General features: G+C 38.9%; 2 protein-coding genes across 3 annotated transcripts; one reads left to right on the top strand and one right to left on the bottom strand.

The window, feature by feature from the left end:
- Positions 1 to 961: 961 nt before the first annotated feature.
- On the bottom strand, positions 962 to 17,621 carry LOC121904257 (roundabout homolog 3). Of its 2 annotated transcripts, XM_042421908.1 has the most exons (14): positions 17,533 to 17,616; positions 10,882 to 11,004; positions 8,357 to 8,513; positions 8,130 to 8,281; positions 6,900 to 7,053; positions 6,592 to 6,784; positions 6,197 to 6,291; positions 5,927 to 6,113; positions 4,352 to 4,449; positions 4,102 to 4,255; positions 3,817 to 3,935; positions 2,031 to 2,198; positions 1,708 to 1,821; positions 962 to 1,058 (listed from the first exon to the last, which is right to left on the bottom strand). In XM_042421908.1, exons 3-14 carry the CDS (start codon positions 8,499 to 8,501, stop codon positions 1,045 to 1,047), a joined length of 1,593 nt encoding a protein of 530 aa, XP_042277842.1. In that variant the 5' UTR covers positions 8,502 to 8,513; positions 10,882 to 11,004; positions 17,533 to 17,616; the 3' UTR covers positions 962 to 1,044. The 2 variants fall into 2 exon arrangements, 1 of the variants encoding a protein (XP_042277842.1); XR_006098195.1 differs by lacking the exons at positions 962 to 1,058; positions 1,708 to 1,821; positions 2,031 to 2,198; ... (8 more) ...; positions 8,357 to 8,513; positions 10,882 to 11,004 and adding exons at positions 15,290 to 15,558; positions 15,648 to 15,707; positions 15,816 to 15,943; positions 16,060 to 16,118 and having other exon boundaries at positions 17,533 to 17,621.
- On the top strand, positions 17,366 to 23,935 carry pmpca (peptidase, mitochondrial processing subunit alpha). The gene is made up of 13 exons (XM_042421909.1): positions 17,366 to 17,669; positions 18,364 to 18,566; positions 18,657 to 18,736; positions 18,843 to 18,925; positions 19,012 to 19,106; positions 19,711 to 19,811; positions 20,313 to 20,576; positions 21,660 to 21,752; positions 21,842 to 21,960; positions 22,072 to 22,162; positions 22,379 to 22,441; positions 22,551 to 22,695; positions 22,865 to 23,935. The coding sequence occupies exons 1-13, from the start codon at positions 17,623 to 17,625 to the stop codon at positions 23,032 to 23,034; spliced, it is 1,554 nt and encodes a 517-aa protein (XP_042277843.1). The 5' UTR covers positions 17,366 to 17,622; the 3' UTR covers positions 23,035 to 23,935.
- Positions 23,936 to 25,550: the final 1,615 nt, after the last annotated feature.

The following is a 25,550-nucleotide window of genomic DNA, read 5'->3' as shown; positions in this document are numbered from 1 at the left end:
AGCAGTGGATGAGGCGTTGGAGATGATTGAGGTTGGGTTTGAGGAGGTGTAGATATGGTTGAGGCTGGTTTTGGCAGCATGGGTGAAGGTTGACCGTGAGTTTGGGATTCTTGAGGCTTGGTGATTGATGAAGGTGGAGGTTGTGTGGACGGCAGATGATGCTCAAAATGGAACTTTGGATAAAGACTTTGGGTAAAAGATTGTTGAGGATACGTTTGGGATATTTGTGAGAGGGTTGGTGAAGGTGGCCGATGTGTTCTCCGATGTAGAGGTTGACCTGCTTGAACCAGCTTGGTTTGAGTAATCTGGGTTGAGGTTGGCTCATGGTAGATCTGAGAAAATGGACTTTTTGTAACCAGCTGCTGAGGCTCAGTTTCAGATTGTTGCATCTCAGCTTGTGACAAAGAGGACACAGTGACTGAACGTTGTTGAATGTTAGAGCCCTGAGAATCAGGCTCTGTCGACAATCCTTCACTGACTTGATGCTGAAATTGTGAACGTGATGACGTTCCTGTCAAATGAGTTTGACTTGCAGATGGTAGGTACTTAAGCCTTGTAAACAAACCCTCATCAGTGACTACTGATGTCTGGCTCTGTGTTATTGTTGGTTCAGTATTTAAATCTGAAAGAGGATCACTAATCCCTGGCAGTTGGGTGTGGAGGTCCACAGACTGGAAGTTTGGATGTGGAGGAGGTGGCAACATAGGAGGCTGCATCTGTGTGACTAAAGGCTGGGTTGGATTGGTCGTCAGATGTGAGACAGGGTCCAGTGACCGTTGTGGCATCTTCAATTGAGCCACTGCTCCTCTTGAAAATGTAGAAGAAGCAATAGCTCTGTTTGTTGTAGCATTGCAGTGTGATGAGGAGCCTGAAATGAGTGAAAAAAGTCAGTTAATGCCTTGTATTCATTAATATGTAGCACAATTAATTTTGTGTTTCAAGCACGTACATTTGGTCTCCTTATGCTGCGCTTGTACATGTGGAGGATGTGTTATCTTGGCATGTTGCTCAGCCACACTCGAAGGGGAAATTGGCAGCTCTTTGCTAGTGTTGGTGCTCTGTAAAATATTATAATAAACAAAAAAGATTCAGGGCATAAAAGCATGAAGGGAAAAAAGCGACACAATTACAAATGAACATTGCCACAAAACAAGTAATTACCAAGTTATAAGCCACAAGAGGAGTGACATTACCTACTGACAATGGCAAGTCACCACATGTACAGCTTTAAAGAGGACACACATTTAAGAATAAATCACAGCTTCTGGACCAAGACCACACATGGAAAGCAAATATAGAGCCTGCACTCTGATTTTGGAGCAAAAACAGTGTCACCACACAAGCTAGCACAAGCAGAGATTTTCATTGTCATTACTCACAGCAGACAATACCAGTCTTGTCTGCTTGCCTCTATCAATTGGGTGATCTTCAGCTTAGGTCAGAGGAACGCATGAAAGAGAATCAGCAAGAAGAGAAACTTGTGCAAAAGCTGTCAAGGAAGCATCTTTTCAGCTATTTAGATATTTTAATTGCACACATTTGTTTGTGTGTTATCGTAGATCATTGATGAGACCCCCATGTAGTGACAGCACAAACACATAAATGCCCACTCTGAATATACCATCATCATAACACAGCATGTTTTTAGTAATATCAGTGCTGTATCTGCCAGTACAGGAGTGAAATGGTGAGTTGACGTCAGCATACCTGTGACAGTGAGTATTGTGCGTCTCTGATGTCGTCCAGCTCGGTTCTCAGCAGTACAGTAGTATTCCCCTGCGTCAGACCACTGCACTCTGGAGATATGCAGAGCTCCAGCTTCTACACAGCAGTAAGATGACAAAACAATATTACATAGAGCAGACTCGTATTCACAGCCGGGGTAGGTATAGGTAGTTTTCAGTTGCCTTTCCACCTTTTCTGAGGATGATTAATTCATGTTTGCGGCTGAAATCAACTTCAGATGAAAATGTGGGATCCATAAATTGAAAGACAGCAAAAATGCTCCAGTTCTGCTTTGGGCGACTCACCATCAATGTGCCTGTCCTCAGTTGGACTGATGAGGGAGTTTGTCCCTGCTCTACCCCGGGTCCAGGTATATGTGATGGGCAGAATCCCTATAGCCCCGCAGGGCAGGACTGCAGAAGCCCCAATCCTGCAGCTCACTTGACCTGCAGAGGTCACTATGATGGGGCTCACTGGGAGGAGGGAAGAGAAAAATTGATTCACACTCTGCATGTTAAAATTAATGTGGATTAAATGTTTTTAAAGATCTTTTTTTGCCTTTATTTAATAATTTTAAGTGCAGACAGATAGAGAGAGGGTTAAAACATGGATGAAAGGTCCAGGGCCAGAATCAAGATCAAGATGCAGCAGAATGTTTTCACATTGATGTAATATTGTGTAACACTTGGAACAGAAGGCCACATTATGATACTTGGCAAACTTTTCGCTCCAGGAAATGAAATTTGCCACTCACCATTTCATGCACAAAATGCAAATGCATTTTATTTTTCTGTGCATGACATGTTCATAGTGTTGTTATGTAAACTGTATCTCTTGTATAATCTGGACAAATGCAAAGCAGTTGACATATCTGTCCCTCCTAAAAACTGCAGGAGAGACACTGTTGACACTGTTTTCAAAATGTCTTACATGCTACTACATCAAAATGAGCAAAAAACAACAAAAAAAACCAACAACACAGCTTTATATTTGAATCATAAAATATCTATATGGTATTGCATGCATATACAACTCCAGTTCTAACTTCTTGGTTATACTACAGTATATGGTACTATGGTTTATAGAAGAATAGCCTACCGGCCACGTGGGCTGAAATTTGAATGGGAATCATTTGTTTACTTCACACTAAAAATCATGGATTCAAATTTTACCCTTTGGGTCAATATAGCACCAATACAACATTGGGTTAACTTCAGTGACAATCTGTTATTTTGACCCAGTGTTACACACAACAAGCTTTAGCTAAAAATGGTCTCAAATGTATTATTTCTTGTACAAAACGATGTGCATATGACATTCAAAAGATACACAAGTTAATAACAATCAGTAACAAACTGCGACATATAAGTTCAAGGGGAGTAGAGTTGATTATAACAAGCTTTAGTTTGGGTAAATAACCCAACAGTAAAATAAAGAAATAACACTATAACTGGGTCAAAACAACCTCTTGCAGCCCTTTATCTTGTCTTGAGTGCCTTTCTGGGTAACATTAACCCAGTATTGTGTTGGTACTATATTGACCCAAACTGTAATGGTGCCTCCACCTCAGGTGTCATAGACCTACAGTACTGTTAAACAAGCCTATTAGATAGATAGATAGATAGACATTATCATACAAAACTTCTGAAGTGCTTTTCTTTATGTCCCAGCCAAGTATCAAAACACTCATTTCATGCACCTGGTCCTTGACTTGACTGAAGTCCACTAAGGTAGCAACCACCGAGGTGAGGAATTGGTGGTGAATTATAATTTATTTTAGAATATGTTGGTGTCAAGTACTACAAATTTGGGCAGGTGCATCGTATCGTAAACTTCTTCCTTAAAATCCTTTTGAATTATATATATTTACATACCTTTTGATTAGACTTAGAATCTATGTTTTTCAACTGGAAGAGCTCATTACATTTTGTTTTTTTACATACATTATAAGGTACCGGTGCTCTTTGTCTATACGAATCTTACCTGATGAAGGTCTAAGGACCGAGACGTCGTTAATAAAGTGAGTACAGGTGATCAAAAATGTGTGGGATTTTTTTGGGCCCTTTCATGGTATGTTGGTGTAAAAGTTACCAGCAACTCTCAGCATGGCTGTGCCGCGGCTTTGGCCCAGCGTGTTGGAGGCCTCGCACACATACTCGCCCTCATCGTAGTTCCGGGCGGACTGGATGAAGAGGGTGGCATTTCTCAATCTGTTGGGTCATATGTATCATATGTTGGTCATATGTTATAAACCAGTTGTCCTGTTGTTTATGTTAGTGAGAAAAGGAGTTACAAGCTGAAAAATATTGTCATTTGATTTCAATAATTCTTCACAAAGGCAATCCCTCATTTTAAATGCGTTGTATGAGAACTTACCCCAAAATGATCTTGCCTCCAGTCTGCTTTGATTGACCTCTCTTGACCCATCTGATGGAGGGTAAAGGGTGACCTGACACCTGACACTCCAGCACCACCCGGGCACCCACTGGCACAGTCACCACCTGAGGCCACAGTTTGACTGATGGAGGGGCTGCGAGGAAGGCGGAAACACTCAGAAGGACTGTTCGGAAATCACCAGTTTGATTGATTAATGGCACAGTGTGGGAGGTCTGTTGTAATGGCGTACCTAGCACACTCAGAGCTGCTCTTCTAGACGTGAGAAATCTTTGAAGGTGGATGTTGGAGGCCCTGCAGAAGTAGTTTCCACTGTCGAACTCCTGCACACTGCAGAGAACACAAAACACACACTTGAACATGTTTGTAAGCCGCTTGTAGAAACCTTTAAAATCCTTTCTATGTATGTACTGTATGTATGCTCTTAAATTACTGGCAGTTTTAAGAAAGTTAAAAGTTAATTATTTAAGTTAACTATTAAAGTTAATAGAATCATTTATGTATGTGGGTATATCCACTAAGCTATTAAAGGTACCTGTGGAGTTTTTGACCACTAATAGCACTATGGAGCAATGTTTTTACAAGTGGGCCTCCTGTTTTGGTTATATCACACATGCACATGGGCGACACAATTCACATTCCTGCTACCAATTCCACCGATCAACAGTTGGTGGCAGTAATGCACAATGAAACCTGGCAAAACACCTGCAAAGGCAGACAGGAAGAAGACTACAAGCTAGTAAACGTGGATGTAAACCATGGATGTATAATAAGAGCTGGACAGGGCGCCGCTGCTGAGCCTTGCAGCCAATTTTTCCTAGTGGCCACTCACGGTATTGCAGCGAAAAATCCCCATGCAGCCCAAAAAGCATTTTCCCCATAGACCACCATTGTAAAAGAGACATCTGTAAAACTGTTGACAGGACACGTCGAACTGCAAACAACGTCAAATATGACTCTTTCTATTATGAGCTTTTGATCCATGGAGGTTTTATATTTGTAAAACTTTCCTCGGGCCGAGTAAAGCGATTTAAAAATCTGTGACGTCATCTCAATGTAAAGTCTATGGGCTGAGCGGGAACTCGCGGGTGGGGCCATCGGGGGAAACACTACTGCGCATATTCAGTGGGCTGCACAATGTGGAAGCAACCTCGGAAGCTACAAACTTTTTTTGGCGTATGCACCAGCCGAGCAATTCCTATAGGACTGAATTGGCGCCATTTTTAGTCTGGTATCCAGCTCTTATTATACATCCATGATCTAAACCAAGTCCCCAGGAAGTGTGTCAAGCTTTGAAGCCGATTTGACATAATGGCCAAACTGTGGAATTACAACTTCCAGATCCAACAGGGGCCCAAAAATATTTTTTCCTGCACACAATCATGAGAAAAGGAGCGGCTGTAAAACTGTGGATACATTAATTTGAGTGTCACAACACACACAAAATGACTCGTTTCACTATCAGAATTTGATCCATTTGATCTGATAACATTTGGAAAGTCTAGAAGAGCCGCACAGTTGAATCGTTTTATCCCCATTCAAGGTAGCCAGAGGGCAAAACTGGAAGTTAGCCATCTTAGCCGGCAGAAGTCTCTAGCGAGCATACGCTATGGGTGCATTGGGCCCATAGAGTGTACACAGTATGTTTTCATCTGGGTAATTTCTTTAGACCAGGAAGTGAAATAGAAATACTAAGTCAATAACTTTTTCAAGGAATCATTATGGTCTCAATCATTAAATTCAGGCCCTCTAATAAGTGTGCTGGTGGTCACATAGGTAAGTGCAAAACACAAACATTAACACACACCTGTGGAAGAAGAGGTCTCCGCTGGGCAGGACATTTATATGAGCTGTCGGGGTAAGAAGTTTGTTGTTTTTGAACCAGGACACCTGAGCTGTGGGTCGGCTGTACGGAGGCCGGCAGGTGAATGTTACGTTCTCTCCTCTCTTGACCGTCAGGTTTGTGGGCTGCTGGATGAAACTCCAGTCCATCTCTGGAAACACAACATGTGTCACTTAAATGTAGGTTTGTGGCTCCAAAACAACGTAATTTACTGCTGATGTTGGCGTATAGTACCAGCTGGAAGTAGGAAGGCTGGCTGCGACTTGACTGTCTCTTTCTGGTTGGATGCTTCGCAGTGATAGAAGCCCTCGTCCTCCTTGGTCACATTCCTGGAGAACACAAACAGAAATCATAAAAACGTTATAAAAGCACCTCTAGAGCATCAAAGCTCCAGAAAGTGTGGATAACAACTTCTGTATTAATCTAAAATCAAGGCTGTGTACAGGCAAATCTTGAAAAACACTGAACGCATCATATTGTAACCATATACATATATATTAAACATATTCCTGAGCAAACCCAGTGCAGAATAAAGGGCATTTTTAGTGCATAGTTCTGGGTTCATCATTTCAATTTAGCAAAAAAACAATAAAGAATTAATATTCCTCTTGTCCCGTCCAGTGTCAGACCTGAATGTGAGCAGCTGTCCATTGTTCTGGAGGCTGAACGAGGCAGAGCAGTTGGTCAGGACGCCGTCGTCTTTGAACCAGTGCACCATGGGAACAGGGAAGCCACGGACAGCGCAGTGCATGGAGACCTTGGTTCCCATGGCGACAGTGATGTTGTCAGGGCCCTGTGTGATCTGCAGGCTTCGAGGGACCCCTGCAAGACAGATGGACACACACACACACACTTTAAACTACACTACAAATAAGTTTTACAGCTAAATATGGGGATTTAAAATAACGAGTTAACAAAAATATGTAAGTATACTCACCCTGCACGGTTAGTTTAGCTGGCTTGCTCTTCTTGCTGATGTTCAGTAAAGAATTGTGTGTGACACAAATGTACATCCCGTCGTCCTCAAATGTCACGTTGAAAAGATGCAGAGTGCCTGATGTCTTCCTCTGGTTCCCACCTCCAAACTCACCCTGAACAAGAAAACACTGATTTATTTTATCCTTTTTTTTCGCCATATGTAATATTTGGATCCTGTTAATTTTATGTCCCCAAAAACACTGTGATCTGCTGCCTTTAAGAAACTTTCTGGTAACACTTTATTTTACAGGCGCAGGAAATTCTCAATGTAATTTGCAGGTATTTAATGGTTAATTTGTATTTCACAATTTCTATTTTACAGAAAGGGTGGTGCAAATTGGCTCAAATTATAAGAAAAAAATGGAAAAAGGTGTTAAGTGGGTTTAGCGGGTAAATACCCACTTATTATATTTGGGTTCCTAGTTGTTCATTTGCAAAAAATCTTAATAAATTAGACTCTTAACAGTTTGTATTAGTATTGGCATATTAGATTCTTTCTTAAAAATTCTTTAATGACCCTGTTTCCCATAACCTACCAAATCAAATAACCCTTTAAAAGATTGAACAGTTACACAGCAGAAACTTTTAGGAAATTGTTGAAATAATTATACGTGAATAACTACTACAATTCAACCAATTTAACCTTTTTTTTTAGAATTTGTACCAAATTGCGCCACATTTTCTGTAAAATATCCTAAAAATGATCTATTAAATGCCTGTATAGTATGAGGAACCTGTAAAATGAAGCTTTACTGAAAATCTTCTTTATTAGATAAGAAAAGCTCATTTCTTATTAAGTGAATTCACCTAATAAAGAAATGTGTCCATGTGAGTAAAATGCTGCTCGATTTCACACAAGCTTTGCCTTAATGAGGCTCTTTAAGCATGTGAACTCAATGAAATTGCAGGTATATGTACGTATACTCTGAACCAATGTGTCTGTGCTGTTTTTCTTGCAACCTGCTGCATTTTAGCTATATTAATACAATCTGTCATTCATCCTCTCTTCTCTTCAGGAAGTTAAGTTTCAGTCTCTCTAAACTGTTTCCTACAGGATGAAGTGTTGTCGTATGGTCCTCCGACCCAAAGATGGAAAGAAGAAGCTGCTGAAGTCCATTAAATGAATCCCAAAAAATCCCAAACTTTATTCATCCCGAAGAAAATGAAGATGTTGTACATCGGTGCTTACCTGAATCTGTCTACCTCTTGTGACCACCTTCCCATCTTGGAGCCAGGTGATGCTCGCAGGAGGAGAGCTTTCTCCCGACACACACTGGAAGAAAACGCTCTCTCCATCTTTGACAGTCTGGTCCTGGGGACTGAAGAACACATCCTCCAAACCTGGAAAACACAAGTATGAATATGAGGTTTCAGAGACAATCAGACGACATAAATTATGGACTTTCTTTCACTCACCCAGGTGGGATGAGACTGCCAAACTGGACAGGATTAGTAAACAGAGGTGGGAAGTCATCTGTGGGAGCATCCAGATGGAAACACAGACATGCATCCTACTGCAGAGCTCCCCAGGAGGCGTGAGGAAACCACCAAGCTGCTTCATCCATGGTGTCAGCTGGGAAAGTGTGAATATGACTGTATTTAAAGCCACACGTCCTGGTAACAACACATATCTACCTCTACGGTGAAACAATCAAAGAGATTCTGGTCAGAATTATTTATCACATGATTGAAAAACGTAAGAAAATGTGTCAGACACGCTGACGGCACCGCCACATGCTATACCACAGCTGTCATTTCTGCACAACAAACAGCAGTGAATGTGCCGTTTGCATCGATTCACTTTTGATCAGTTTACAGCAAATGTATTCAGCAGCTGAATTTTACATCACGTTTTTTCTCTCTCTCTCTTGCTCTTAATGCCCCCCCTCCCCTTTCCCCTTTTGCTTCATTCCTATTTTGGTTGTGAGTCTGTGGCACCGCAGTGAGCTCAGCTTTGTCCTCTTTAGTCCCTTGAATGGGCCCAGCCACTTTATAGAGCTCGCACTGTGGCCCTCCACTCAATGAAAGTGACATGAAAAGGGGCTGCGGAGCTTTGTACTGTGAAGATCAGTTATTGGTCCCTGCAAGGAAAGCTGCCCGTCTGATCATATAGGCTTTCATGATCCTCAACGTGACCATGTAAGGCCAGAACATTTATTTTTTGAATGTGACACAAATCTTACTCATGCAATGCTGAACTAGTAAATATTAGAGATATGAAAGGGAAACATACCAAAAATATTTAAATCTCAAGAGGCTCATTTATGATTAAAAGGTTATGATGGAGGTTAAAGGGCTCAGTGTGCATTGCAAGAATGTGGACGTTCCACAGAGACACCATAATAAAACATAAAGAGATGTTTTGTATCAGTTTAGTATTATTAAAGTATTATTAAAAAGCAGACTAGACTGTTGTTTACTCTAAATGTTGCCGTTCCTGGTCTAAAATGCTTCATGATAGTCATATCTTACACTTGAGTTTATTTGAAATGAACATCTTATAAACAATATGATTTATTCTTACATCACCTAAGCGTAAATTAGATTAGATATTTCATTATAATGCCAAAAATCATACCTACAATTACATCACATTAGTAATACAGAGGTCTTGAGTAAAAAATATCATCTCATTCAATTTGATTTTCATCAGTTGCACTTTTACTAACGCTAGTAAAATAAATTAAAAGATTATGGTGGAAATAGTGACACTAAACTTCCACCTGTGAATGAAACCTGTATCTGACAACGGTGCATTAGTCATCGCTGATGAACCACATGCACCAGTGAATTTCTTGATTTGCTCAGCAGGGCTAGTGGCTGGTTACACTAACATGATGCTAAGAGCCCGGGGGTGTGTATTTGTTGACTCACAACGCTCACAGCAGATCATTTACACTGTTTAGCATGTCATTAAGATGTTTTTAGCCCACAGACTGACTTGTATTCCTGCATCACATTCAGTATTTACCATAATAAAGACAATATGACAATAAATGGAAATGCTGCTTACAAAGAATGAAATCATAACCATGCTGCATTTCACTGTTTTGTACTTTTTGTACTACAGAACTTAATTTTAAACATATTGATGCATTTCTCCAAGTTCTCCAAGTGTTTATCACATTTAGTCAAAACAATGCAGAAAAATGAAATGTCTCAGGGCAGTTTAAAGTCTCTGAAGGTGGTATTAAGGAAGTGCAGGTAAGTTGCAGGTAATCGGCACAAAGACAACTTCAAATAAGTTAAACTTCACATCAGTTCTTTAGGTGGTTACAATAAACAGACAGCGATTGAAAATGAACTTTCAGTATCGTTTAACTGAAAAACTGAAGTTAGAGAAATGTAGCTAGCTGGAAACAGGTGTCAACTTTTAATTTTATCAAAGCAAATGCTAATTGCTTCATTTTTTATATTTATTTTGCTTTGAATTTTTACTCATTTTCAGAACATTGCTGTGCACTGCATTTACTGCATTATAATGGCTGCATTTAAATGTTGCACTAATTCTTCCATATCTAAAATACTAAAAAATAGTAATGATGATAATTTTTTTTTTTTTTTAAAGATTCGTTGTTTCATCTGTTGTTGCATTTTTCTGCGAGTACCTTCACCTAAAATTTTTAGAACTGAATGAATGTAGCTCTGCAAACAGCAAAGAAATACAAATTTACTGCTTGTTTCCATTTAGAGCATGTTGTGCAACATATAGTCCCCTCAGCAACTAGACAAGAGCTGAATTTGCATCTAATTAAATCTGGATCATTTAAAAAAAAAACACAGCACACTGCACCACATCAATCAGTTAAAAAAAGTAGAAAGTAGTCTTGTAAAACTAAATAAAAAACAGCATGGATGCATTTTCTGAAAAATATTCATGATACAAAGCATTTTATCCATTAAAGTGCGATGGAAAGACCAATGAGAGTACTGATACTTACTCTACACGTGTCCAAGGATTGTTTCTGTGTTGGTTCGTCAGCCCATTAGTCTTCAGTCGGTGTTGGTCCGTGTGTCGTCTGCACACAACCTCTGTTCTCCTGATGCATTTGCCGAACGTCCAGCTGGGAGAGAACAACAAGCAACAGCCGCTCACATGTGCTAGACGCCCTCCACCACCCCCTTCAACACACACATACACACACACACACTCATTCAAAGCCAACAGCTGTAATGAAGCACAAAACCCTTAATTGTGTCCTCATTATTTAGACACGCAAAAATTACACACTACACTCTCCTCAAAAGACAGTGAAATGTGAAGCCAAGTGTGCACTGATTGTAATGAATGAGCAAGAATGAGATTGTAGTCTGTACAGTAGTCTATATGTGTCTGTATACACGCTACATGGCCAATACACCCATATGTGATTGTTGAACATCCAAAACCATTTAAGGACAGGTTCACAAACTGTTTTTCAAGCAGTCAGGAGCCCAAATGAACATTGAAACAGGTTTTTCTTGCTATAATCATTCCTCCTGTTCATACTGACCATTAGAAGATCTCTTCATAATGCACTTACAATGTAAGTGATGGTGGACAAAATCCACACTCCTGTCAAGTTTATCTGAAGCTAATATGAAGCTTCAGTCGTCCAAATGAGTCAAATCGAGCAGATATCTTTCAACGTCTTCTTAGTGCCAAAGTCCCTCTTTTTACTACTATACTTCCACCACAGTTCAACAGGGAAACACAAGGAGGGAATTTGACGCTAAAAAGACTGTAAACGTGGCAGATATCCACTTAATATGACTAACTCAGACTGCTGAAGCCTCATATGAGCTTCAGATCAACTTTGAAATACATTTTTGCTCAAAACAAAGACAATGGTTTTGTCCCCTTTCACTTAAATTAATGATCCTATGATCTGTATCAGTAACAGGAGGAATGATTACACTGGGCAAAACCTCTTTCAATGTTCGTATGATCACCTGATTATTGTTTTAAGACAGAATTGTGAACTAATCCTTTAATATATGCGTCCAGTCTTCTGGTTTCAGGCTTTCCACCAGAATTTGGAGACTGGCTGTAGGAATTTGCTCCCAGCATCAGTGAGATCAGTCACTGATGTTGGGTGATAAGGTCCAGCTCACATTCAGGGTGAGTCGGGTGTTGGACGGGGTGATGTCTGGGCTCTGAGCAGGACAGTCAGTGTCTTCCACACCAAACTACACAAAAACCCTTTTTTTGACTTTGTGACTTTGTACAACGGGAAAGGGTTTTCCCCAAACTACTGCCACAGAGTTAGAAGCATATTATTGTCTGAAATATCATTATTCACCGTAGGATTAATATTTACCTTAATTTGAACTGAGGGGTCAAGCCCAAACATAGAAAACAGACTAGAAACACTTACTTTGGCCTTACTGTGTGCATCTCTATGTGAATAATCTACATTTGCACATTTGCACTAATTAAATATGTAACATAATGTATAGAATGTAATGTAATATCTAATTGAATATGTTAAAAATGTTCTTAATACTAATAATAATAAATGTAAGTTTAAGTGCCTTCCACGTATTCCAAGGACACTGTACATACAGCAAAAAACAAATCTTTTAAGTGTTTTCTAACTCTGCATGTCAACATGTCTGTGATATTCAGTATTTAATCTACTTTGATGATGGTTTAAAGTTAAGCTGTATAAAAACCTGCTGAACAATTTGTCAGTTTCCTTAAACAATATTTGAATTATTTGACAGTAAAGCTGCTGATCTCATCCATTTTTTTCATTTACATTGTGACATTTAGCTGACTCCCTTATCTACAGTTAAATTGAAACGGGTCACATCGTGCATCATTTCTCACGGCAGCAGCTGGAATCAACCGTCCACCTTTCGTGAGTGAAGCGCTGCCAGCACACAGCGATCTATACATCAGCGCATCTGTCAATTTAATGTCTAAGTGCTGGTCGAACTGTTCCCTCTTAAATGTGGGTTAATGAAGGGTAATAACGACTGTTACACTAACACTTTATCAATCTATGCAAACCATTTTAAAGACAGGTATTCTAAAATATTTGATGATTTTATTCCTTCAACTTATTTTCAAATTGTTTAACTTGTGCACTCAGTGTTTTACTCATTTGTATTTATATGATGTGTTTATGTGCTTTGTGTTTTTATCTTTTGGGGACCAATAAAATGATTGATTGAGAAGCACACAACCATAAATATCTCATCATGTGTCCATTAAACTTGTCTTAAATTCATTATTTTCTCGAAGCAAGTGACAAAATCTGTCAATGAATCAACAAAAACAGCAAAATACAGTAGACTTCCTTTAGAAATTAGGATACTATTTCAGCCCCTGCGACAGATGTTTGTCAAGAGTTTGTCCAATTCTAGGTCTGTTAAAATGTCGTCACGTTAAAGCAGAAACACCAAGATCGCAGAGCCATCCATCCGTGCAGTGGCTTCTTCCTGGCTTGCTCGCAGGCATGAGTACAGCTCACATACTGTAGTCTTGCCACATGTCTACTGGCGCCCTTGCAAATGTAAATTGACAATCCATTCAGCATAATCAAATGGAAATTAAAGTACAAATGCACCGATTTATAATCTATGCAGGGAGGGTCATTTTAATTAAGCAGACAAAGACTGATTTAGCAGGCGAAATGTAACATTGCTGGATTCAGGACAACATCAAACACATAAATCCACCAAAGGAGGTTGTAGCATCGCAGTTCTCCCAAATAATCTGTGTGAGAACACAGTTTAATATCCGTACTGAAAGAGGAGCTGTTTACTTTTTTCAGTGCTGAAAGAAAGTGCAATAGAGAAGAAATTGTTGGTATACTGATATATATTGATTATAATATATAGTATATTATTTTCTCTGACCTCTGTATTGGATTTGCACGTTGCATATTTGCACTTGTGACATGTACATTTTACTTGTTTTAAAAAACACATATTTACATTTTTATCTTTCATTTTTACACTTTATATTAGAGCTGAAATGATAAGTTGATTAATTGCCAACTATTACATTAATTTTGTGAATATGTTCTAGTTTCTTTAGTCTTCTATGACCGTAAACTGAATATCTTTGGGTTGTGGACAAAACAAAACATTTAAAGACGTCACTTTGGGTTTTGGGAAACAGTGATCAACATTTTTCACCATTTCCTGACATTTTATAGATCAAACAACGAATCAATTACTTGAGAAAATAAGCCAAAGATTAATTGATAATGAAAATAATCTTAAATTGCAGCCCTACTTTTCTTATCTATACTTTTAGCACAGCTTCAGGAGCACAGCACGCTGCACATATCACTTGTTGTATGTGACAATTAAACTTTTGAATTCCTTGATAACTTTATATCACTGTCTGCTCTGCAAATACTGTCGTTACTGTAAGTTCTGTACATCCAAGGTCAATATTGTGAATGGAAAGGATGTCTGTCTGTTATTATTGATTCTTATCTGTCTCTATTTATTTCTGTTTTTATGTTATATGTAACCTGTTCTCAGGTCTCTCTAAAGCTTAATAGTAATAAGTATAATAATATGTATAAACGTATTTCTTCATGGCATTTTTATGGCAGTCTTTTAATACATGTTCTTGTTTTTTTGCTGTATCTGTTCCAGGAGTTGCAAAAGTAATTTTGTTGTACCAGAAACGTGCAACGACAATAACGGCATTCTAGTAAGTAGATTATTCTATTATTGATTTGATTTTTAAGAGGAAACAAAAACAAGATAGCATGAACATTATTGATCTAAGGGGAGAAATCCTCTCTCCTCTCTAGCAGCTAAAATCAAACACAGTTTCATGTCATCTTGAAGTAAATGTTTTGGATTATAATTCATGGATGGAAGCAAATCAGAAATGTGATCTCAGAGCTTTGAAGTGCTCCGAAACTATTAATGTGAGTTAATTAAAATGATGAATAAATATTTAGCTGAGGTGAGAGCTGTCTGAGAGCGTGTGGGTGTTTTTAAGTGTTAAATCATCATAACAGCAAACAGCCAATCAGCTCACAACAAGAAAACACATTAAAGGTTGTTTAAAAAAAAGTCACAGTCACACAAAAATACAACATGAATGCCAAAAATGTTTATTCATAAACAAATAAACAAAGTCATAGCTACCGGTGAAGTCGTTTCCTCTGTAATATTTCTGGAAATTTGGGGTTTTACACAACTTACATATCACACATGTTGGGTTTTTAAGCCTGATTCTGATATTTTCTTGTGTAAATATCTTAAAATTTGCTTGTTTTAAACAGAAAAAACCTTAATAAATGTCAGTAATTCTGGTTGAGATTAAAGAGAACAACATTTAGAGCATAATGTATTAGTATTATTAGTATTAGTATAAAAATCCTGACCACGTCTCTGCTTCTGAATGAAGTTATCATAAATAATTACATATACAAATACCTTTCTAATCTAATAATTACAAAGGAGGGTGTAGTTTTTACGATCTGAAAGCTACTGTCTGTTTTTGGAGCGGACTCATGACAGCAGCGAGAGCATCACGCAGACAAGAGGTGAGAGGAGGAGGAGGAGAAAACCGGGGGTGATGAAGACGGACGGAGCGGCGCCGTGGAGCTCGGACAAGCAGAGGGCCTGCTCCAACATCTTGTGAGTGTCGGCGCTGATGCCTGGAAAGCGTACAAGAAAGAGAAGTTGTTGTTTTGTGTGCGAGAACGGGATGTGTTTCATCATGTCAAACCTCAGCGGGAGATCTAACCGTGTTGGGACCACTCCCTCCAGGCGTGAACGTACTCAGTGTCATATTCGCTTCCAGAAGCTGTGAAAGAAATGGCAACTTAAAGCTTCAACTCTCTAATTTTATCTATATCTGTGCAGTAAATACATTTCAAAACACCTCCTCATGTCCGTTTAAAGATGCTCTCACCTTTAGAGTTCTCTGTCATTAGATGTTTCAAATCTCTGAGAGCCCGAGTGAGGTTCTCCAGCCGGTGCTGCAGGTGGAGGTTTTCTTCTTTCAGAGTGTGGATGGTGTCCTGCAGCTCGTAGGCTGAGCTGCAGCGTGAGAGCAGAGATATCAAGCAAAATACCGCCGTCACTTGAGAGATGAAGAGCATCGTTTTATGGGTCGATGCTGTTATCGGAGAGGTATGACTGGATGCCATTCACACCGTCGCTGAAAGCCGCTGCCGGTCGCCTCTTTGGCAGAAAAATGTCCCGTTAAATCCGTCTGCAGATCCAGAATGTTCCAAAAATCAGGTGGAAGTGGTAATGTTGTTCAGGAGCTGGCCTACTTCTGGTTCAAAATCGATGCAGTGATGGGCAACTAAATGCTTTTGGCTAGTTGAGCACTCTAAAGAATCAATAGTTTGGGATACCAGAGCCCAAAAATACAAATTAGACAGATACACAGATTGAGTTGTCAAGGAGTTAAAGGACAGGTTCACAATTTTTCAAGTCTGTCTTAAAACAACAGTTAAGTATCCATATGAACACTGAAAGAGGTTTTCCTTCGCTGTAATCATACCTCCTGTTCATACTAACTGTTAAAAGATCCCCCTCAAATGTGCTTTCAATGTAGGAGATGGGGGCAAAAATCAACAGTCATCCTTTAAAAGTTTAGGCTATCTGAAGCTAATGTGAAGAGAAATTAGTCAAATCAAGTACCTTATCTTATCTAATATCTTTCAATATTACAGTCTTTTTAGTGCCAAAAGTTTTTGTTACTAAACTTACTTTGTTACTATATCATTTTGTGAAAAAATGCATCAAATCCCCTCTTTGTGTTTCCCTGTTGGTGCGGTGGAAGTACAGTAACAAAAAGAGGGACTTTGGCACTAAAAGGACTTTAATGTATCCCATTATAAACCATCAGTCTTGAGTTGCTGAAGCCAGATTTGTTTTCCAAAATTTTAACAATAATAAAGACTTTTAAAAATTGAAAACAGTCTTGCGACAGAGAGCAGCAACAAGCAGATCCAGGAAGTAGAGGATCAGATTATTGAAGCGCTTGGTCTGTAGCCAACATGTAATCAGGGAAGAGCGGGTTATGTGTGGGAACTGTTGTTGTTGTTGTTGTTGTTGTTGTTGTTGTTGTTGTTATTGGTTAAAGTTTATCTGCATGTTTTTTTGTTGTTTGTTTTTGTTTGTGCTTGTGCAGTGTTGAAGAGGGTGTTTGTGTTGATTGGTTTTATTCTGATAAATAATAATGATGATAATAATAATAATAATAAAAATAATAATAATAAAAAGACTGTGATGTGGAAAGATATCTACTTGATTTGACTCATTTGGACGGCTGAAGCTCCATATTAGCTTCAGATAAACTTTTAAATACATTTGTGCACAGTGCATTATGTAGTGCATTATGAAAGGATCTTCTAATGGTCAATATGAACTGGAGGAATTATTACAGCAAGAAAAACCTGTTTCAGAGTTCATTGGGGTTCCTGACTGTTCCAGACTTGAAAAAATGTGAATTTGTCCTTTAAATTCAAGTACAGTTCAAGGTCAAGTTTTCTTGTTGTTATCACCAAAAGTGGTTACAATTTGGTAGAACATTTAAAAAAAAAAAAAAAAAAGTTTGTAGAGAATGTTAGGATATTGTGTCTCCCATTTGTTTGTTTGTTTGTTTGTTTGTTTACTTATCGGCGTCGGAGTCCTACGGCAGGAAGTGCTTCAGGAAACCTTCATCATCATCATCCGGGTCGGTTTGTGGTCACAGCGGATCCGAGATGGCGACTCACATGTCGAGGTGTAGAGGCTGGAGTCGTGTCCACAGGTAACACACGGTTAAAACAAACGCTTCAAACTGTCCGTCAGACTCGGGTTAAACGGGGACAGAAGCTGCTACAAGTGTAAACAGTGTCTTACATGTCATGTCGTTGTAACGTCTCTCCGCTCTCATCACACAACGTTAGCATTCTGAGTTAGCATGATGCTAACGGCTAACCGTCAAACAAGCTGCAGTCTGACGTTAACTTACATCATCTGGTGGTGAAGAAGTACTCAGAGCCTTTATTTAAGTAAAAATACCAATGCAGTAACGTGAAAATACTCCGTTACAAGGAAAAGTCCTGCATTAACCCTACTTAAGTAAAAGTATATAAGTATTAGCAGTTAAATGTAGTTAAAGTATTGCAGTAAAAGTAGTGGTTTGTTCACCTGAGAAGTAACTCACCTACCATTAAAAAAGAGATGTAACGATTTGTCAATTGACAGAGAGCTCATCAGCAACTATTTTGATAATCAATTAATCGTTTAGTTCATTTTTTAAACAATAATGCCAAATATTAAATGGTTTCAGGTTCTCAAATTTGAGAATGTGCTACTGTTCTTTGTCTTACATTATAGTCCATTGAATATCTTTAGGTTTTGGACTGTCTGTGGGACAAAATGACAATTAGGACATCATGATGGATGGCCTAATGTTACTGGGATGATTTTTAAGAAATATTGATTTATTGTTCTCAAAGGTTTGGGATAGCAGCTTACAGAAAGTACAGCAGCGGCGGTGGATACCCAAATATCTCTCTCTCTGCGCCGTTGCCCGGGATCCCCAAGCCGGTGTTTGCATCTGTGGATGGTCAAGAAAAATATGAGACCAAGATTACTACTTTAGAAAATGGCCTTAAAGTCGCCTCCCAAAACAAGTTTGGTCAATTCTGCACAGTTGGAGGTAAGTTGTAGCAGTGATATGCAAATTATATTTACTTCCACGTGTCTTCAGGATCTGACTGAAGTGTTTTTTCTGTCTTCTTTTTTTTAGTTTTAGTAAACTCTGGATCCAGACATGAAGCAAAGTACCCGAGTGGAATAGCACACTTCTTAGAGAAACTTGCCTTTTCTGTAAGTACCTCCACCTTTTAACAGACCATAATAACTTGATTTATTAATTAGTTATTATTAGACCATAGTCACCATGCATCATGAATTTTTTTTTTTATCCTTTTAGTCCACAGCTCAGTACGGCAGTAGAGATGAAATTCTCCTCACGTTGGAAAAACACGGAGGGATATGTGACTGCCAGACATCGAGGTATGAGGTCTTTCAGCACCATAAAATTTAAACTAAGTTTGTTAGTATGTGTTATACTGTTATGTGTGATGTTATTTCCCGTGCAGAGATACCACCATGTATGCAGTATCTGCTGAAGTGAAGGGTCTGGACACGGTGGTCAGTCTTCTGTCTGATGCCGTTTTACAGCCTCGCCTGCTGGGTGAGTTCGTTTTTACTTTAAGCGACACATTAAGCCCAGTTCAGACCAAAGATTCACAACGAGACGAGTTGAAAGTTGCATCTTCTTGCAATGCGCCGGTCTGCAAAACCTGCCAGTTTACACCAATGCGACTAGATGAGAAGGTGTATCGTCTCCATAGCAACGACTCTCTGTGCATCCGCCCCAACTGACGGCTTTTCAGGCTTTTTTTGTACTTAGATATAATTTTAAGCATCTTAAAATATGAATGAGGATAGTGATAGTGAGTAACTTGCTACAGTTGCATTTCTAGAATTGATGAAACGGCAAAAACATGACAAAAAAAAACAAAAACGAGAGGGTCGATCCATCCAAAATGCTGCCATTTCGATCAGCTGACAGTTTGCTGACTTGACCAGCTGACTTTGCTACGAGCTGATTGGCTGTTGAAACAGGTGACGGACCAGTTCACACCGCTGCAACTTTTCCCTGCAACGTTCTAAAACAGTTTCGTCTCGTTGTGAATCTTTGGTCTAAATCGGGTCTTAGTCTCATTCTACAGGAACTGTTTCCACCAAGTGATGTCTCTGCTTCTCTGAGATGAACCGTGTTTGTTTTCATGCAGATGAAGAGATCGAGATGACGAGGATGGCGGTTCGTTTTGAGTTAGAGGACCTGAACATGAGGCCGGACCCTGAACCTTTACTCACTGAGATGATCCATGCTGTAGGTCACATCATCATTGTTTAGACAGTCATCACACTGGCTCTCTGTTAGAGTGATTAACCAATCAATCAGTGAGGTTAGAGGGTTATTGCAGTTAATTAATCAATTGATCAGACTTTTTTTTTTTTTAATTTATTCCGTAAAGTGTCAAAAAATAATTATAATACCCATCACAACTTAACAGAGTCTTAGTTTTTATAGTGATTGTTTACTCAGTCTGACCATCAGACAAAAAAAGGTTTAAATTTGATAATTATTTGAAACAAAAGTAACATTTTTGAAGCTGTACCCATCAAATGTGAATTATTTGTACATGTTAATTAGCTAATATGATTAGTTGGTTACAAAAGCAGTAATACATTGTCTTAAGTGTTATCTGATGCTAATAGACCCTGAAAGACAACATGATTAAAACCCAAGTTTATAGTAGATCTCTGTATAGTAATGTAGGTTTTTTTAAACATTTAAGACTTTAGTGACTTTTCCCTTCTTTGTTTCCAGGCTGCATATCGAGGTAACACGGTTGGACTGCCTCGTTTTTGTCCTGGAGACAACGTGGATAAGATCGATAAGAAAGTGCTTCACAGCTACCTGCGTAACTATTACTGTCCTGAGCGGATGGTGCTGGCGGGAGTCGGCATCGAGCACGAGCAGCTGGTCGAATGTGCCAGGAAGTACCTGCTGGATGTGAAGCCGGTGTGGGGAGCGATCACAGCGGCCAACGTAGACCTCTCTGTGGCACAGTACACTGGCGGCATTGTAAAGGTGATTTATAGGGTTTATATTTGCTCATTTTATTTCGATTTGCCCTTAAAATTTCTCAGACGTCATTTCCGATTGAAAAATGTCCAAAAAAATGGTGGAAAAATTTGAAAATATCTGTTGCAGCTTTAGTGTTACACCATATACAAGCAAAGTGATATGAAATCAGTTTTCATGACAGTGAAGTGATATCAGATGTCAAACAGCAGTCATTTATTTACAGAAATAAACCTGTTTGCTCATAGGGAATATGTAGGAGTTAAAAGGGGAAGTACTTTTCTGTATTTATATCGTTTTATTAATATTTTTCTAAAGATGGTAAAAATGAAGAAATGTCAAAGAGCAACAGAGTATAAAACAAACCCTCTAGTCTCCTCATCCACCTGCACACAATGTCCGTTTCCTTCTTGTCAACCGTATACCTCCACCAGGCCGGCCAGACATAGAGAAATGATGTAAAATTAACATGTAGAACAAATAAGTTAAATAATAACAATATCAGAACAACTAATGATAATTTATTCAGAAAAACAAACAAACACAAACTCCCAAAAAAGAACAGATAGAGCAGAAAACTTTGGTACCATGTGATATTTATACCAAGAAATGTAAACAATCTCATTTTACATACGCATAAATACATCTGATGTTCATCCACATTACATATAATTGTATAAACATTATTTATTTTACCAGGAAAACCTCACTGAGATTAGACAAGACAGGCAGCAACAAAAAGTTTCAGTCAAACAACATAAAAACAAGTAATACAGACAGATCTATCACAACCTCTTATTAGTCATTTTAAAATAAAAAATAATGATACAATATGCAGTAATTGGGCTGAGAAACAGCAGCAATTTGATTCATTAAAAACCTCCCAGCATGCACCCTGACACTGGCAGATAGATGAGGTTGCAGCAAAGCTTTAAATCTGCCCAGAGAAACCAGTAAGGGTAATTTTAACTCCTATTGCAGAGGATTCCAGATTCATTAACGCTATAACCAGAAGTCATTTTGATATAAGCGTCTCGTCTTAGTTTGGCTACAAGGAAGAGTCGTAACCGTCTTCTTTGAATCCGTCAGATGGAGAAGGACATGTCAGACGTGAGCCTCGGCCCCACGCCGATCCCAGAGCTCACCCACATCATGATCGGCCTGGAGAGCTGCTCCTTTCTGGTGGGTGTTTGTTGTTTCCGGCTACTTACAGATCAGGTGTCTTGACGTGTGTAAGATTTCAAACTATATAAAATGTTTTGTTGTTACAGGAGGACGACTTCATCCCGTTCGCTGTCCTAAACATGATGATGGGCGGAGGTGGCTCCTTCTCCGCTGGAGGACCTGGGAAAGGCATGTTCACTCGCCTCTACCTGAACGTACTCAACAGGTGAACATGTCACACACCTTATTTCAGCATCATTTCAAATAATCACGATGATACGTCCCTACACCAGCCAGCTGTTTGTATCAGTTTCATTCATTCTCTTGTCTGTTTTAGGCATCATTGGATGTACAACGCCACCTCCTACCATCACAGCTATGAGGACAGCGGTCTGCTGTGTATCCATGCCAGTGCGGACCCCAGACAGGTGGGTTCAGGCTCAGAACAGCAGAGGTCAAGTGTTTTTATTGTGCCTTTGCATCCAAATAGCAAGTTCAGGCCAATCAGAAAGGCTTAAATGGTGTTAAACATCCTTCTAAAACTGAATTTCTAAGTGATTGTCAGCTCTGGTTAAGTGCATTTGGCTCTCTCTGGTTTATATGGTGGTCTGGCTTCTTATTACATACTGTACTTTCATCCCCAGGTGCGGGAAATGGTGGAGATAATAACTAGAGAGTTCATTCAGATGGCTGGAAATGCCGGAGAGGTAATAACAATCACTGTAGAGAAAATCCAACACAACTTTGTCTGTATTGATTATTGTTACAGAATAAAAAGAACCTTTTTTAAAAAAATTTTTATTCCTGTACTTCTAGATGGAGCTGGAGAGGGCCAAGACGCAGCTGAAGTCCATGCTGATGATGAACCTCGAGTCGCGGCCGGTTATTTTCGAAGATGTCGGTCGCCAAGTTCTCTCGACAGGAAAGAGAAAGCTGCCACATGAACTGTGTGCGCTGATAAGTGAGTACTGAACCAGTTTATATGTTTATTATGGTTTTCAGGCATTAACAAAAGATTGGGGAGGGAGGAAATCATCCTGGGACTTTCATCATATAACTGTAAATTAAAAATGGTATAAAAATTGCTATTTTATGTTTTTTTTTTCCACTTGTCAACATCTAATTTCCAGGCAACGTGACCGCCAGTGACATTAAAAGAGTGACCGCCAAGATGCTGCGCAGTAAACCAGCAGTAGCAGCTCTGGGAGACCTGACGGAGCTGCCGTCATACGAACACATTCAAGCCGCTCTGTCCAGCAAGGACGGACGTCTGCCCCGCATGTATCGCCTCTTCCGATAGACATCCCCACCCCCACCCCCAATCGCCATTTTTGCCAGTCAGCCCTGGCAAACATCACTGTAAATAAACTGGACTGTTTGGAAGCTTACACTAGTGTTCCCTCCCAACACAGAACTCACTCTTGGGAGGGGACTAATTCCTGGGCTCTCGACTGAGCCTCTGAGTGGGGATTTTAATGAAAAAAAATACATTTTACTCTACAGTAAGTTACCTTTGTCTACACAGTCGTAGTATCTGTATTTATTCTTTGTGGGCAGGAAGCCATATGTCATTATTTACTGGGATGGTTTGCAGAAGTTTGGTTTGAAAGGGACATTCCACCCAAAACCAAAATTTAAGTGTTAATTTTCCATTGGGGGAAAAAAACAAACAAACTGTGTTGTTTTGTTAAAGTTTATGAATGAATGATGATACACTGTGAAAAGATCTAAATTAGCTTGTTTAGGTAGAGAGAAAGAGTTCGGCTAACATCCCAGAAATGTTTTTTTTTTCATCTCTGGAAAACTCGCCAAGCTTCACCTGGAGCCTCTTTTTCAGCAGTGGATGGATTTAAAAAAAAAAAAATAGTTGAGAATCTTTATTTATACAACAGCACTTCATAATGTCCCTTCACAGGCACAGGAGACACGATACACAGTTAGAGGAAATAGATTAATAAAGGAATTGCTGATTTTTCTTTTTGATCAGTGTGGCCACAACTTTACACCTGCAGCCAGTTTCTCCTGAAAACTTTAAATCATGTTTCTGTCACCGTTGTGTCTCAGTTTTACTGTGAAGAGATTGAAATCTATACTGAAACCTGTTCTTTTGTATTTTTGTGATTGTGTTCATGCCCTTACAAAGTACCCCAAAATTTTAAAAAAAGTTAAAGTTAAACATAAAGTTTTGGGAATTATGCTTATTCGCTGTCTGGTGGAGAGTTAACTTAAAGGACGTATTTGTTATTTTTCAAGTCTGTCTTATAACAACAGTCAGGTGCCAAAATGAACATTGAAACATGTTTTTCTCGCTGTAATCATTCCTCCTGTTCATACCGACCATTAGAAGATCCTTTCATAATGCACTTTAAATGTAAATGATGGGGGACAAAATCCACAGTCTGTGTAAAAATGTATTTAAAAGTTTATCTGAAGCTAATATGAAGCTTCAGTCGTCCAAATGAGTCAAATCAAGTAGATATTTTTCAACATTACTGTCTTTTTAGTGCCAAAGTCCCTTTTTTTTTTCTTACTACCAGTTGACTTACAGATGTTCAGGAAACACTGCAAGTCAACTAGCAGCTCAACAGGAAACACAAATAGGGAGTTTGATGCTAAAAAGATTGTAAATGTGTCAGATATCCACTTGATATGACTAACTCAGACTGCTGGAGCCTCATATAACCTTCAGATAAACTTTTAAATGCATTTTTGCACAAAATAACTGTTTGACACTGTGGATTTTGGCCTCCATCACTTACATTGAAAGCACATTTGAATGGGATCTTTTAACAGCCAGTATGAACAGGAGGAATGATTACAGCGAGGAAAACCTCTTTCAGTGTTCATATGGACACCTGACTGTTGTTTCAAGTTAGACTTGACAAATTGTGAACTGACATGTGAACTTAGAAGTTTAACTATATTTCAAATGAACATTTAATTGAGCTGCACCCAAATACTCTCAGATATATTTTACTATTATTTCAGTGGCTTCTGACTACAGTGAATATGTTAAATGTGAACCGTGTTAACATCTGCAAGTCAACTGGTAAATAAATGTAATTACTTCCACAAATAAAATTATATATTTTAAAAAAAAAGGTGTTGCATTTCAATGGACAGCCGCTTCTTGATGGAGAAAGTTTCACCTACAAAAAAAAACACGAGTTTGTTTTAAAACTTTTTATTACAGGATGTTAGGTGGCATAGAAAAAAGAGACGCAGAATAAAGACGAGAGGTCCTGAGGAAATGGAAAACAAGACCCACAGGCACTTTGTTTTTTTTTTTGTTTTTTTTTTTAGAAGCAGAGGAGCGACTGGCACACCGGAGCCGCCTCTCTTCATGCTGGGAATGAGAGGTCGTTAACGTGGTACAGTACATGGACAGTTTTCAGTATGTATACATAGATATACATACATATATATATATATGAGGTTACACAGCAGTGAGATGAGAGGTAAGGCATTAAGTTACAGTCTGTTGCGAAGGATCACTTGGCCTAGTAAGAGAAAAAGTAGTGACAGTGTAATTATAACGCGTCATCTATTCTATGTGGGAAGTGAGTTCTTAATAATTAAAAAAAAAAGAAAAGAAAGGTGTCCGTAAGGTGTCTAACAACATTCAATGTCCCTGAAATTCAACCGTACCATGTAACAACATACTGATGGTAACATTTCATGCTCTTGAAATTATATATTTGACCTCATAACGGAAATAATTTAACGACAGCTCCCTTCTTCAGTCATACTTTTGTATCTCTAACCTACAAAACATTCAGCTTCAAACCAGATTCAAGTCGATGGCTTAAATGACCT

This window comes from Thunnus maccoyii, chromosome 9, assembly GCF_910596095.1.
Source record: "Thunnus maccoyii chromosome 9, fThuMac1.1, whole genome shotgun sequence".
Taxonomy (NCBI): domain Eukaryota; kingdom Metazoa; phylum Chordata; class Actinopteri; order Scombriformes; family Scombridae; genus Thunnus; species Thunnus maccoyii.
The sequence above is the reverse complement of the archived record's forward strand: the minus strand, read 5'-3'. Positions and strand labels throughout refer to the sequence as shown.